The sequence below is a fragment of the Protopterus annectens genome, chromosome 6.part0 (assembly GCF_019279795.1).
Source record: "Protopterus annectens isolate FY-2018-M chromosome 6.part0, PAN1.0, whole genome shotgun sequence".
Classification (NCBI taxonomy): Eukaryota; Metazoa; Chordata; order Ceratodontiformes; family Protopteridae; genus Protopterus; species Protopterus annectens.
Genome location: NC_056737.1, coordinates 86,570,972 through 86,586,928, shown reverse-complemented (window position 1 = coordinate 86,586,928; position 15,957 = coordinate 86,570,972). Strand labels below are relative to the sequence as shown.

Below are 15,957 nucleotides of genomic sequence, written 5' to 3'. Positions count from 1 at the left end.
TGCTCAATATTAGAACAGATCAGGATCTATCATGCACTATCACAAATAACAAACTAAAAATTTCAGCACAGTCGGAAAAACTTAGAAGGTACATAGACAAATATAAAGGAAAAGTACAAAATAAGCAATTTATTGATGACCCAAAAAAGTTTTATAGAGAATTGGGAAATAAGGTTAAAAGGAATGGAAAGACCACCAAAAATAGAAGAAATAGATTCATTTTGGAGAAGTATCTATGAAAATCCTATGGAACATAACAAAGATGCTAACTGGATAGAATAAGTAAAAGAAAGAGTAAGACATTTAAAGGTACATGATATGAAATGGGATGAAGTAACAACAGAGAGACTGAAACAAAGTTAAGAAAAGCCTCTAACTAGAAAACACCAGGCCCAGATGCAGTACCTAACTTCTGGTTAAAAGTATTAACATTTTTGCACGAAGATTTAGACATAAGTAAGAGTTATTTATATGCATACCGTGAACAGACACCAACCTGGTTAACAACAGGAAAAACAATGCTCCTACTTAAGAGTGAACCTGCAAGCGACCCTAAAAATCATATACCAATAACTTGCTTTCCAATGACATAAATTATACACTGGAATTGATGCCAACAGAGTTTATAGTCATTTAGAAGAAAATTCAATTATGGCAACAGAACAAAAGGGCAATAAAAGAAAGTCATATGGAACAAAGGATAATTTGCTGTTTAATAAAGTCATAGTGGAGAACTGTAAACAGGGGAAGAACTTAAGTATGGCCTGGATTGACTACAAAAAGTGCTTAAAAATGTATAAGATACACCATACACTAGTCGATTACATTACAGTGATCATGAAACAGTGGCAGACCACTTTTGCAATTAAGCCATGATAAAGGACAACTTATTATTCCAGGTATAAAAATCCAAAGGGGGATATTCCAGGGTGACTCTCTGTCACTGCTGCCCCTTGCCCTTAATCCGTTAAGCTGTCTACTTAGCTTAAGTCATCACTATAATTTAGCTCCTAGAAAACAACAAAGTGAAAAGACCTCTCATCTTCTCTTTGTCGACGATTTGAAACTGTATAGCTCATCAGATGAGGAACTGAAAGCACAACTGCAAGTTGTCAAAACTTTTTCAGATGATATAAGAATGTCATTTGGTCTTGATAAATGTGCAAAAGCAACCTTTAAAGCAGGAAAACTGCAGCACCAAGCAAACATCAGTTTGGGCCAAGAATGTGATATAAAAGAACTTGAGCAAGGAGTGTATAATTATTTGGGAATTGAAGAAGGATCAACAATAAAACATGTACAAATGCAAATAAAACTTAGTAAGGAGTTCTTCAGAAGACTTAAATTCATCTTGAAAACAGCTTTGACATCTAGGAACAAAATCCTAACTATAAACCAATTTGCTCTTCTTGTCCTAACTTACAGTTTTGAAGTGATTTAATGGCCTCAACACCCCAAAACGTGCTGGATAGATTAGATTGGAAAACAAGAAGGATGCTTCATGGTCACCAAATAATTTATAACAATCAGTGCATACCAAGATTATATGTTCCCCATTCTGAAGGAGGGCTAGGCCTCCTTGAAATTGATTACATGTATAGATTTGCAATCGTGGGACTCCACACATATCTGCTGACCTCACAATACCCAACTGTAGTGAAACTTTTGAAATATGAGGAGAATAAATCTAAGATGACTTCCCTGCTTAGGCTAGCAGAAGCATATCGGTGTCAAACAAGAATGGAAATCAAACCAGAAGTAGATAAAAATCAGGCAGCAACTGAATGTGCCAAAAAACAAAAGAAAGAATATAAGGTGAAGGACCAGATGAGAAGGCAAGAAATGTGGAAAAAGCATATAGTTGCAAGTATAGAAAACTTCTGGAAGAACCACGTGTTGATCAAGAACGAATGCAGGAATGGTTAAGGAGAGGTGAATTTAAACCAACAGATGAAAGGTTAATATTGGAGGCCCAAGATAGTGGGGTACGTACACGTTGGTTTACAAAGTCCATTGAACAAGTGGGAGAAACAGACAAATGTAGGTTTTGTAAAACAGAACTGGAAACAGTTGCACACCTCGCTGGTGGATGTGGCATACTAATGGCAGAAGGACTGTATACTGAAAGGCATAATAATGTGGCGAGACTGTTGCACTGGGGAGTGTGCAAACATTATGGTACTGAAGTGGCTGAAAAACACTGGAAATATGAGACACAAAGCATCATAGAAAATGATGACGTCTATATCACATGGGATCACCCATTACCAACAGTTCAAAAGATAGATGCTAGAAAACCAGATATAGTGGTCCAGGAAAAGAAGACAAAAGTAGCATTGATCATTGAAATCACCACACCTAGTGACTACAGTGTTCTGCGTAAGGAGAGACACAAAGTCATAAAATATCAGGATTTGCAAGCAAAAATGACAGCAATGTGAAAGAAAGATACCAGATAGTTTGAATAGTAGTATGAGCAATGGGTCTTATAAGAAAGAGTCTACAATCCTATTTAAATACGCTACCAATACATGTAACTCTGTATGAATTGCAGAAGTAGTCATTACTGGGCGCATTGCGGGTGCTGCGAAGAGCACTTTTGGCTGACATCAAAGAGTGAAACAATACTAATTTCATGAACTTTACTCGTACTTTGACTTAGGAATGCGGTTCATTCCCATGATGACATTAGAAACCAAAAAAAATTGGAGAAATTAAAAAAAAACTGGGGATTAACCCATACATCACTAGATGAGTAGCCAACTGGCTCACCCACAGAATGCATACTGTCAGAGTTGGGGATTGCACCTCTACAAGTAGACCAGTTACCAGTGGCATACCACAAGGATCTGCGCTGGGCGCTCGACTGTTTGTAATCTATTTCTTAGTAGTCCAGGCAAAAATAGATTGCCTGTGACTTACCAAGTTCACTGCTGATTGCAAACTAGGCACTCCCAAACGATTTTAACATATTACAAAAGGGGCGAACACAGACAAATGATTGGTGCCAAAGCCACAGAGTAAAATTAAAAGCAAAAAAGTGGAATATTATCCCCTTTGGCAAAGAGGAAGTCCCTGCAAATTACAGTATTGACAGCACCCCTACTTAACTCAAACCCTGTGGTGTGAGATTTGGGAACACAGGTTGATAGAAATCTAAACTTCGATCACCATGTGCCCACGGTGGTACGAAAAGTCTTGTACACTGCACATCTCATAAGTAAGAGCCTTGCATCCAAGACTAAGGTTGTTATAATTCCTCTGTACTTGACCCTCATCAGACCACTTGTAGAGTACAATGCTCCCTTTTGCATGTACCTCACCACACACCTGCAGCAGCTGGAGCGACCACAGAGGTTTCTCACCAAGAAAATTTAGTGACTCCAGAAAAATGACCTACATGGAAATACTGAAAGCCCTGTCACTGTACTCTGTATCCTACAGGCTGCTGAGAGTCAACTTTTGCCTGGCCTACAGAGCAATCTCTGACCCTGTCCCATTGGAAATACTGCACATCCGCAAATCAAATGGGACAAAAGTATTTCTCTCCAGGGATCTCAACCTAGCTGATGACATTAACAGAACCTGCTGGAAAGACAGATATATCTCCCAGAGATTGCCACTGCTCTGGAATAAACATTCTGTTCATGTGAAGCAGAGCTCCTCAATGACTCTATTCAAGTGCAACTTAGACAATAGAATGGGAGACCTTAAATTCACCCCAGGGGAGACACTTATGTCCCTCATGGATGGGGCAGTCAGTGCTGATTATAGACTCACTGTGCAAATAATGATCATTTAACAAAGGTCAGTTAGTGTACACAGGTATAACATGGTTATGCTTGTAAACACCCTAGGCCCATTATCCTAGTAAAGTCCTTTGAAATTGTGAACATATGAACCTATGAACTACTTACCTGCACCCATCAGGTCAATACTCTCCCATCATTCAAAACCCCTTTGAAAGATTTCTAGCTGAAGTTTGGCTCTTTTCTTGCTCAAAACCAAAATAAACTATATCCCTAAATGTGAACAAGTAGTTTTTCATTCCTTATACCACCTTACTCCCTTTCTTCACTTAATTTCTTACTTCTATCAAATTCTTCTTTTAAATATACCATATGTCTGTTTTTCCATCACCTCATATTGCAATTCCTGTTTGTATTAAACTAACTTACCTTTAATTTCTTTACAAACTGGTCTAAAATGTATTCAAATATTACATGATTGTCATATAACTTGTGTCAATTCTTAATCAATGTTTTTATATTATGACTAATGTGTTATAATTATTTAAACTGCAGATGTTTTTGTTTTATTTTTGAACATTGCAAAATTATTGTTCTTAAAAATATTTTGTAATAATTTGGAGCTTTTCTCTCCACGCCTCCGATGAAAATGGACTTCTACCCAGTTGGACTTTCTTGGTAATCAAACGTCAGTAAATGAATAAATAAATAAATAACCTTTGTCTTGGGTTAAAAGTCAAAGGTGAAGAAGATTTTTTTAACAGGAACTAAAGATGAAAGTTTGCAAAAACCCTGATGTCTGAGTGAATGATCAAACTGGGATTTGCTAAACACTGCAGACTAACAAGTACATACTGTTTTCATGATACAAAACTGTACCATACAGTCAGGCCAAATCCATTTATACAGGCAGCACTCATCCAAGCCAGTGGTGTGAGCTACACTTCCAAAGTACACAGAATGTATCCCCTGTTAGTTTAATGGACCCTTGATGCTGCACAGCTCCAAAACTTTACATGCAGAACTAACTTGGTGGTATAGTGACCCTCAACTATTCTAAGTAGCTAACTATCTAATGTTTCAGTCAGCACGCTTCCAGGTGGTGTAACACTCCCTGACCCCCCCCCCTCCGTATTCTGCTACTAAATAGATATCATTAATCCTAGCACGTCATTGGATCTATTTCTGACCCTGTCCAAAAGAACACCAGAAAGAGATCATCAGAAGCAAACTAATTCCACAGTTGTCTGTTAGTGGTTTATAAGAAACAATTTTATAGCAATCATCACAAAACTGCTAATACCTGTACTGGAACCCCATCTTCTCATCTCTTTTGAAGAACAAAAAAGGTCCACTCCTTGTACTGGAGCCAGGTACCTCCAAATAGACACCCCATCCATCCCTCCTTCCTGTAACAGAAAAACAAAACAAAACAAATTCTAGACAACGTCTAAAATAGTGGCAGATTTACAGTTTTAATATAATAAAAGGTAACAAACGTGTTTGAAATGTATGTCATTATTTAGTGACTTCAGTTCTCAGTGGTTTCCTAGAAAACCATAAATTTTATGAGGAACAGAATAAAAGTATGCAAAATCTGTACATTCTGTAAAAATCTGGGCAGTTTTGAGATGTATGCCTGCCCTTCCTCAACTGAGGTGCAATTTTAAAAAAAGTCTAAGATTGGGTACCTGAGGATCCTCAAATGCATGAGCCAATCAGGTTCCATTTCCATGCCACTCCCTGGACTCTCATTCCTCAACTAGAACCAAAAAAAGAAAAAGAAACAAATATTTTACAAATGTAGCAAGCAATTGCTAGAGTTTGCACCACCCATTGAGGTACTCAGGTGTATTTAAAAAATAAATAAACAGAAACATCCTTTTTTCTTTTAAACTGTATCAAACTGATCGCAACAAAATGTATCAAGAGTTACTGAACACAAATGCAATACCGTCATTTAAATGCTCAGTTAAAGTATACTGTTTCATTCTGCATTAAGGATCAATTAATTAGCACTCATTACTCCAGTCACTGAATATAATGCCCCTTTGGAATGTATCTGCCCAGTCTCATGCAACAACTGGGACACCCACCTTACCAAAAGGATACAAAGCCTAAACAACATGTCCTACATGGACCGACTCAAAGCCCTATCACTGTGCTCATTATCCTACAGACTGCTAAGAGGTGATCCGTGTCTGTTATACAAGGTATCCTCTAACCCAGGACTAATGGATTTACTACACATCAGCAAGTCAGATTATATCAAAAATACTCTGCCTAGGAATCTAAACCTCTTTGCAACTTAAACAGAATGGCTTGGAGGGGCAGGTATATTTCATTCAAAATGGCCCACAAGGACAGCTAGCTTAGTACTTACCTATGAACCTATAAGGATCATCCCATATGACTACACCAAATGCATAACATATATTAATTATCTAAAGTTTTTAAAATTCATATGTAAATACATAAAGTTTTTAACTGTCATATGCAATTACTATTTCTTTTACTATTTGAAAATTCTGACAAATACTATAACATTCCAACTGTACTGTACTAACCATTGTCATATTGTACTAAATGTGCTTTGTGCACAAGTCGTAACTGGTAATGAACATTGGACCTGTTTCTCCTACCCAATAAACAAATATAAATAAACATCTCACCATTTCATAACTTTTCCTATGTGATACAAAAGTAAGCCATAGAGCAATTTTGAATGAACACGTGCAAGCACTATGTACAACATAGGTCCATTACCAGTTAGTACCAACCATTGAGATGCAGACACTATGGCCTAAGGCTCTGAGATCCCATTGTGGGTCACTTTGGTGGCCCAGTGTACCCTAGGACAAATATAATGTTAAGTAACTGGGTTACTTGAGTCAAACCAGAAGAGTAGAGTTATTTTTGTATATTATTTTTAGGGGGCTAGGATAGAAAGAGTTTACCAGACTACTGAGTATTCTGATTTTACTGTGTGATCTGTGAAGGCTATCCTGACAGGATGCAACAACACTCTAAAAGACCACTGGTTACAATGACTACAATCACCCTGACAAAAATAAGGTGTCTTTCTAGACAAGGATGTGTTCATATGCAAGGCATATTGCCTCGTTTGCACTGGCACACCCTATGTAGCATGTTCTAGTGCTAAAAGACAACATCTAAGTAAACTGGAGCACTTTGTAAGTGGCATGTTTCCTGCCAAAAGGGGAAACCTGGATGGCACAAACTTTTAATTAATCCAGTGCCAAAGGAAGTGTAGGACTGCACTTTGCTAGAATCTACCATTGTTAGAATCTCCTTGTGTTTTGACTGAGTGTGCTTCTCAAACAATCTGGCAATATAGAGCTGATAAGTATATTTTCTGGCACTTTTTAACTGTTCAGAGTTGAATAAAATAATAATTGAATTCAGTTCAGAATACCGTTTGAATAAATTGCATTTATTTCAACTGAATTTGCTTTAATATTGGTACAACTCAAGTGGTCTAGCTTACAGTGCATTTCAGTTGTTTTCAGTGCTGTTTTAACTGCTTTTCTGTAAAAAAAAAAAAAAAAAAAAAAAAAAAAGGTTTAAGCTTGTTTCCTGCCTTTCCTGTAACTAGTCTAGTCCAGATACAGATTTGCTGTATCCAGGCCTGTTTGTAAGCTTCTGAGCCCCCCCCCCAAGCCTTTCTGTGTTGGAGGGAAGCCTTCTAGCTTATCAGTGGGAGTGGTAAGCACTAGGTAGCCTATCAACCAAAAGATGAGTGGTTTCTGGCCCAGAAATTGTAGTTTATTGGCCATTTGGGAGTTTTTCCATCTCTTTCAACTTTCTGGTTTAAAAGCCCATGTTTGCACTTGTTTCTCTCCTTTCCTGTAACTAGTCTAGTCCAGATAGAGATTTGCTGTATCCAGGACTGTTTGTAAGCTTCTGAGTGGTGCCAAAAAGTCTGCTCTTCAATTTTCCTCTTAGATCTGCTAGTTCTTTCCTTTCCTGCACTTTTACTAGCTTATTAGTCTAGCACTTTACCAGACTTCCTGTAGCAATTATTGTAACACACAAAAGTGCTACCAGCACTAAACGTTCTACAAGGATACAGCTCCAGTACTTATGCCCACCCCTCCAGGCATGTATAAAGGTCAGTTCTCTGTGCTTTTGCCTATTAACCTGGTGAACATAGCAACTGCCTCATTGTACACTGACAACCCCCTCTTCTTACCTCCCAACACTCAGACTTGTGAGAGATGCACTTATATATCCAAACTGGAAGCCACACACTCCCCAGCCAAGACTGGAATAGCTGGTCAAGAGGAGAAGGTCAACACTTGCACCACACCACATGGAACACATAGCCCTCCAGAATACACACCAGCACTGCTTTCACATAAAAACACAAACCACACACCCACCTTCGCAGAGGCTCTCAATAAAATTCTACCCAAACAGTATAGGCCTCCAAGGCAGAAATGCACTCGACCACCACAACACAACACAAATCACAAGACACATAACTCTCCTAAACAGTGTGCCACTCAACCAAAGCCCCTAAGGCAAAACAGCATGCCCAACACACTAGTCATAGATCATTTGATAGTGAGGGACACTGATGTCTCACTCACTAGGTTGAATAAGGAGAAAGTAACAGTCAGCGGCTTGTCAGGTGCCAGGATCCGCCACATAATGCACGCACTCAGGTCCCTCAACAACAACTACAAATCTAACTCTGTCATTGTACATGGGGGTGTGAATGACTGGAGACATACCTCCCTGTAGTACATGAAAAGAGACATGGAGTGGCTCTCGGATTATGTAGCCCAGGTGGGTATGACCCTAGCCCTAAGCAGCATCCTACCATCACCCAGAGTGATACCACAGTACAAGCATAAAATTATTTTATTCAACAACTGGCTAGTTTCTGGTGTCATTCCAAGGGGGATCCAGTATCTGTCTGCCTGGGATGACATGATTGACAGACCTCGATGCTTTGCCAGAGTGTCATTCCAAGAGGGATCCAGTATCTGTCTGCCTGGGATGACATGATTGACAGACCTTGATGCTTTGCCAGAGATGGCCTGCATCTGTCACCACTGGGCTTCCAGATACTGGCCAAGGCTATTGCCACCCCTATAGTGCTTTTTGTAGGCTGTATTCCAAACCAAATTACCACCGTAACAGCTACAAACAAATGCAATTTGAGAGTCATGCTGCTCAATGCTAGAAGTCCAAATCTCAAAACGCACTCGCTCAAAGCACTCCTTAAAATGGAGAACATTGACGTTTGTGCTGTAACAGAAACCTGGTTCAAAGCAGCAGAAAGCACCCCTGCACTAAGAGGTTATAACTCATTCCATACCTTTTGGCCCCAGAATCTGGACCGAAGTTCCAAAGGCAGTTGTGTTTCCATATTCATAAAGGATGCACACACCTTCAGACTGGTAGCCCAACATAATGCATCAGAGATACTTCAGGTGCAGCTAACATTGGATAAGACAGCGATTCAGGTTGTAGCCTGCTATAGGACCCCAACCATGTCCCAAGACTCACACTCCACGTTCCTAAGCACCCTGGAGACTATTAGGGTCCAACCTAACACTCTCATACTGGGTGACTTTAACTACCCCTCCATTAACTGGGAAAACTACTCATGTTCCAATACACTTGCCCAACTTCTACTGGAATTCATTAATTCCAATGCCCTGGACCAGCTTGTTCTTACCCCCCAGTAAAGGTAGGAAGATCCTTGACCTGGTCATTACTAACATGGGCGACCATTGCTCTACACCAATAGTCAACTCCTCCTTGGTTAGATACAACCACAAACTATTTACCTTGGAAATCCATATCCCTCCCACCCCACCCCACCCCTGCAAAGGTAACCACCATGAAAAACTTCTCCAAAGCTAACTTTGGGTTTGTAGAAACAGAGGTGGCTAACTTCATGGCAACCATGCAAATGGAGAATAGTTGCATGACTGCTGAATCATACACCAGTGCACTGTACGAACACGTACACAAATGCATGGATCTCCCCATACCCAATAGAACCAAGACGCTCTCCTCAAAAAAAAAAAGAAGCCAGTCTGGTGGTCCCCTGCCATAAACAAACTCTACAACAGAAGGAAGAAACTGATGCGGAATAAGGTGAAGTCTCAAGACTGGAAAAAAATCCCTTATCAGCCTCATCAAAAATTTGAGATCCCCATCTAATCCTCTAAAGCTAGCTATGAAAATAGAATTGGAGCAGATAGTAAAGACAACCACAAGGCCTTCTATAGTTATGTAAAGAATCTCCATGGCAATACCCAAATTTCCTCTGAGCTATGGCACAATGATACCTCCTATACCGAGCCAAAAGATATTGCCAATATACTGGCCAACAGATTCAGTGCCAACCTTTTCCCCTCTCACCCCCCCCAAAGGACCAATCACAATACCAGTAGATTGCCAGGCACCCAGTATTACTGCTGCACAGGTTAAAACAGCACTGTCCAAGGCCAAGAATACAGCTTCTATGGGACCTGACAATATCCCTGGCTGTGTTCTACATGAACTACAGAGTGAACTGACACCACACCTGTGTGCCCAGTTCAATCACAGCTTCACCTCAGGCTTTGTCCCTACCAAATGGCACACTGCTACAGTCATCCCTCTTCACAAAGGAGGAGCGACTACAGACCCTGGGAACTATCGCTCCATTAGCCTGACAAGTCTGATAGGCAAAGCTGTGGAACGTATCATTATGGACCTAATAAACAAGGATATAGGGAATCTCCAAACTAGGCTGCAGTGGTGCAGCAGTTAGAGTTGTCACCTCACAGCAAGAGGTTCTCCCATTCTATTCTGGGCTGAAGCGCCTTCTGTGTGGAGTCTGCATGTCCTCATTGAGGTCGAGTGATGTTAAAGACATGCAGGTAGGTGCGTGCATGAATGGGTGTGCCTTCTTTGAAGGTTGGGTGTTGGGCTGGCAACTCGGCACCATAAAAATCCACTGCCAATCATTAGCAGGCCAGAGTTCCGCTGTGGTGACTCCTAACCGGGAAAAGCCGAAAGGCAAAGAAGAAGAAGATAGGGAATCTCCAAACTCTGGATCCCACACAGTTTGGTTTTGTGAAGGGTAGATCATCCCTGCTCAACCTGGTCAAATTCTTTGAGTCAGTCACCAGAGCTGTGGATGAAGGCAAGGTGGTTCATGCAGCCTACCTTGATCTGGCCAAGGCCTTTGATACCATTCCCCACTCAGGAATCATAGAAAAACTCACTAAGCTAGGCATCAACCCCTATATCACTAGGTGGGCTGCAAACTGTCTCACAGATAGAACCCACAGTGTGAAAGTAGCTGGCTCCAAGTTAAACTGCTGACCAGTCATGAGTGGAGTCCCACAGGGTTCGGTCCTGGGTCCTCTCCTGTTTCGTATCTACTTCTCTGATGTCCAGGCCAACATGAAGGGACTCTGGATGACAAAGTTCACAAATGATTGCAAGCTATTATTAACTCCCCAAGTGATGTTGACATTCTGCAGAAAGGCCTCACTGAAACCAACGAATGGTGTTAGAACCATGGCCTTAAGCTCAATGCCAAAAAATGTGTCATCATCCCCTTTGGGAAAAACTTGGTTGTCATGAATTACCACATCGATGGTAGTCCACTGAACACAGAAGGCATTATAAGAGATCTGGGAACACAGGTGGACAGCAACCTCTCTTTTGACCACCACATTGCCACTGTGGTCAGAAAGTCCTTCTATGTGGCACATCTCATTACTAAGGGTTTTGCCTCCAGGAAGAAGGAGGTCATTGTCTCTCTCTACTCTTCCCTCATTAGGCCATTCATTCAGTACAATGTCCCATTAGCATGTACCTCACTAGACACGTACAACAACTAGAGAGGCCGTAAAGGTACCTTGCAAAGATGATTCTAGGCCTTAATCACTTGTCCTATATGGACAGACTCAAGAAACTCCAGCTATTCTCTGTCTCATTTCACCTACTTAGAGGTGTTCTGTGCTTGACTTACAAAGACATGCCTGACCCAGCTCTGTTAGAAATACTACATCTAAAGAAATCCCAATCCCTCCACACCACATGCTCCAGAGACTTCAACCTCATTACCACAATCAGCAGAACATGCTGGAAGGACTGGTTCATAGCCCAGAGACTGTCCATGCTATGGAATAGACTTCCCATACATGTCAAACAGAGCACCTGGCCCTCTTCAACAGAAATCTTGATGGGAAATAGAAAATTCACCTCAGGGATAGTCTAGTGGCTCTACTCGACAGAGGCACTGGGAACTAATGTTGGGTGGCACAATGCCAGGGTAATTCTATGGGCAAGGCTTGTAAAGGCTCCAGGGCCATTAGCCTAGTACACACCTATGAACCTATGTGTGCAGGAGAAAGACCACCCCACTTACAAATCAGCTAGTGCTAGTTATTACATTCAAGAGACAACAAAAACTTCAGAGTGACACATAGGCAAAACAAGTGAGAAAGTTAGACATTTAACTTTATTTAATCAAGTCTTATGGGAAGACAAGAATTGCCACTTTTTGGATAGATTATGACAGACAAATACTTTGCCTGTGATAGGATAACTGCACTTGTATGGCTTGAGGCTGAAACAGCTTTTCTGAAGACAGAAACAAAAGCTTGAATAAAATGCAAAACTGATTCCATCTGGAAAAAATAAATTAGTTTTGGTTTAAAAAAACATTTCTGTGTCTGAGTATGTACTTGTACACGGTGCAAACTATGTGTGCGTGGATGCGTGTGTGAGAAACAGAGAGAGAGAAACTAATATTTCAAAGCTTTGACATTGTTTACTACTACTTTTAAATGACAGTGGACTATGCAATGTTAAGCAAAAGATTATAACAGGGTATGTTTTATGGGAATTTAATGTGCTATTTGAATTGTAATAAATGCAAAGTCAAAGACTGAATGAATTCATACCCCTGCAACATACACTAAACTCTTACAATAGATATGAAAATTTGCTCTAAGTGAATTACTGTAAGGAACAAAATAGTAAAACACTGACTGCATGTAAATTCAGTCACTTGGTATTTTTCAGTGGGTAAAACTTTGTATTGCTCCTTGTTATTTTATAAAACACTAGTTAATGTAATAAGAATTGCCAGATTATACTTTTTATGCAAACAGTTTTTTAATAATCTCTTATTCTATTTTGTGGTTCATAGGTGCTCGGTCTGTACAACGTGCTAAACCCTGAAGCCTCTGCCTCTCCATGCTGTGTTCCTCAAGACCTAGCACCCCTTACCATTCTCTACTATGTGGGAAGGACCCCAAAGGTGGAGCAGCTCTCCAATATGATTGTTACATCTTGCAAATGTAGCTGAACCAAATGTTTTTAATGCCAAATAAATAAAAGAAAAGGGATTTTTTTCTGAGTCAATATTGCCAAACAAGAACTCTTGACCAGAGTCATTTTGCTGTTAGCCACATTTTTCTTAGACTCAGAATCCATTATGTTTTTGCAGCAACAATTTTTTTTAAGCAAAGGACATTCTTTTTAATTGAACTATGCATCAGATTACCTCACCATCACCTGTTCATTGTAAAATGAAATGTGCTAAGGCAAAATAGTAGAAAAAAAAACATTATTTTCCTGTATCCCTGCAAGGTAGCAAAGGCTGTTTTATGCATGCATACTGCATATGGATTTGCATATGCATACAAGTATGCATGTATGTTTGCATGTGCACTCAAGTATGCATGTATGATTGCATGTGCACTCGTGTGCATGTGTGTGTGTGTGTGTGTGTGTGTGTGTGTGTGTGTGTGTGTGTGTGTGTGTGTGTGTGTGTGTGTGTGTGTGATACCGCTCAGCTGTCCAGATTTTCACAGAATGTCCAAATTTTGGCTCATGTTTTGTTTTGTTCCTCATAAAATTTGTGGTTTTCTGGCAAATCATTGAGATGATCTGAGGACTGAAGTCACTAAATAATGATGTACATTTCAGTTTCAGACTTCAAATCCTTCAGAAAAATGTATGTACAACAAATCCTGTTACTCTAGCAACTTTCTAAGTTTTAAGAGCAATATTTAAAATATGTCCCTATTTTGGCCCTTTGTCCCCCTTTTTCCGGGCTTTATCCAGGTTTCTTGGATTAAGAGGTTGAGAGGTGTGCACTGTGGACTTGGTCCTCTGCTGTCTTTGTGGAAACAAGTCTGTGTGAAAGATAAAGACAAGGATATCTAAACAGAACATACCACCTTTCATTTCCTAAAGGCAATCAAAGCTATTGTAAAACACAGACTACTGAATTGTACAGTTCCTATAAGCTGACAGGTGACCTGTACAATGATGCTCCATGAAGGTAGGTCTGGTAGAACCATGAAAGCTGCTGGAGGCAGGAAAAATGATAAATGGAAGGATCTCTGCTCTTGTGAAAGATAGCACAAATATTTCATGAAGATATTACAGTGGCATCTAGAAGGAACTTCTCTTTCTTCATACTTAATATTTTTTTAATTTACTGAAACTTATTCTTATACAGATCTTTGTTGATGAAGCATACTGGCAGAACAGAAAATGAAATGGATGAATGTCCTTAAACTCCTGTCCTAGTATATAACGCTATTGTTTTTCTGCAATGTCTTCCCTGGAACAACATGAAGATTCTGAAAAATAAAGCAACCTTAAGAAAAGCAGCATAAAACTATATTTTCTTTAGGACAAAAGGATGTTTTTCCATAACTGGAAGGGTCTTCTCTAAATAGTTGCATCTGTTGCTGAAATGTTAACTGAATCATCACAAACTGTTAATGTTTTAAGAATATATTGCTCATAGAAACATTTTTTAATAAATAAATGATCGTGCAACTCTGAGATATGTTTGTCATAAAATGATTGAGATTACACTCGAGAAATAAAATGCATACTTTCTATATTTACTGATTGCCAAGTTAGGGCCTTTTGATACCAAAAACAGTTTTACATTTGTGCATTAGAGTCTGTGTGTGCGTGTGCGCATGTGCGTGTCCGTGCACGTGTGCCTCTGCCTGTCCATCTCTCTCCTTCTTTCTGCCTTAAAGGTAGAAAATGACTAGGCAAGAGGACCTGCCAGATAATAAGACTGTCTTGTACTGCACTTATCAATGATCTTTTCTGAGCAGGTAAGAATGTGAACAAGCATGTTACTCAGATGTAATTATATTTACAAATCAGGATTAGTTTAGGATCCTAAAACCTGTTTATTATAATGTCAATTTGCTAAATAAGCAAACTAAACATGGAATCTGGCAAATTCTGATGCTTTCTGGCATACAGACAAGGGACCAGTGAGTGCCTATTTACACTGTGCCTTAACATTAAAATGATACCATGAGGTGCTACAACCACAGTGTTTACTTATGAAGTTAATGGAGGGGAGTGGGGCAAGTTGATACCTCTCATTTGTACAATGCATTTGATTATCTGAATTTTGGTTTTGAGCATCTGTGTGTGTAAAACAGTAGTTATATACTTATCATAATGCTGGATCCATTTTAGTCTAATCCATCTGATAAATTTATTGGGTACCGAGACGATCCAGCCTTTGCTAGTACTCAAGCACCTAAAGGATTTTTCCCGCCAGTAACCACCGTCTGCACTAACTGTCCTAGGAATAAATTCGCTGACTAATATAATTGTATTATGACCATATTTGTATGGCATATTTGTGATGGGACTGAAGAATTTCAGGCTGGTCTTTCAGTTCCTTATTAAGAAGTGACAGTTTGGAAGGGAGATGACTGAAGGGATGTTGCATCAGACGGACGTGGATGAAAGGTTTCCAGAGTTATGTTAACTACATAATTTCTGTATCCTATTTCATTCAGTTTCTCCAAGTCCATTGATGGGTCAGAATCCCAAGCTGCCTGAATTCTTGGGTGGCATCGTGATAGCATACCTCTATGAACTGTAGCTCCAAAGGATGCTCTGTATCTGGAAAATATATCCAGTTTGTAATGCTTAACAAAAGTATGCAGCATGGACCATGTTGTTGTAGCACAAATTCTACCCACAGTAATTTTTCAGACAAAGGCTGTGGAAACTGAGACAGACCATGTAAATGAGCTCTAGGTTTAGCTGGCAATGATTTGTTCTGTGCATTGTGAGCAGAGGCTATGCAGTCATACAGCCATCTGGACAAATTTATCTTAGACACTTTTTTGACCTTGCTCCTTTTGTACAAAGTAGTTGAATGACT

General features: G+C 39.7%; 1 protein-coding gene across 2 annotated transcripts in view; it reads left to right on the top strand.

Moving 5' to 3' along the window:
• TGFB3 (transforming growth factor beta 3) overlaps positions 1-13,544 on the top strand; it is a 1,304,555-nt gene extending 1,291,011 nt beyond the window's left edge. The window contains exon 6 of one of the 2 annotated variants that reach the window (XM_044073867.1): positions 12,943-13,544. In XM_044073867.1, the coding sequence (XP_043929802.1) occupies positions 12,943-13,101 (159 nt within the window). In that variant the 3' untranslated portion in view covers positions 13,102-13,544. The remainder of the gene's footprint in view (positions 1-12,942) is intronic. The other variant, XM_044073866.1, reaches the window with a different exon arrangement.
• Positions 13,545-15,957: the final 2,413 nt, after the last annotated feature.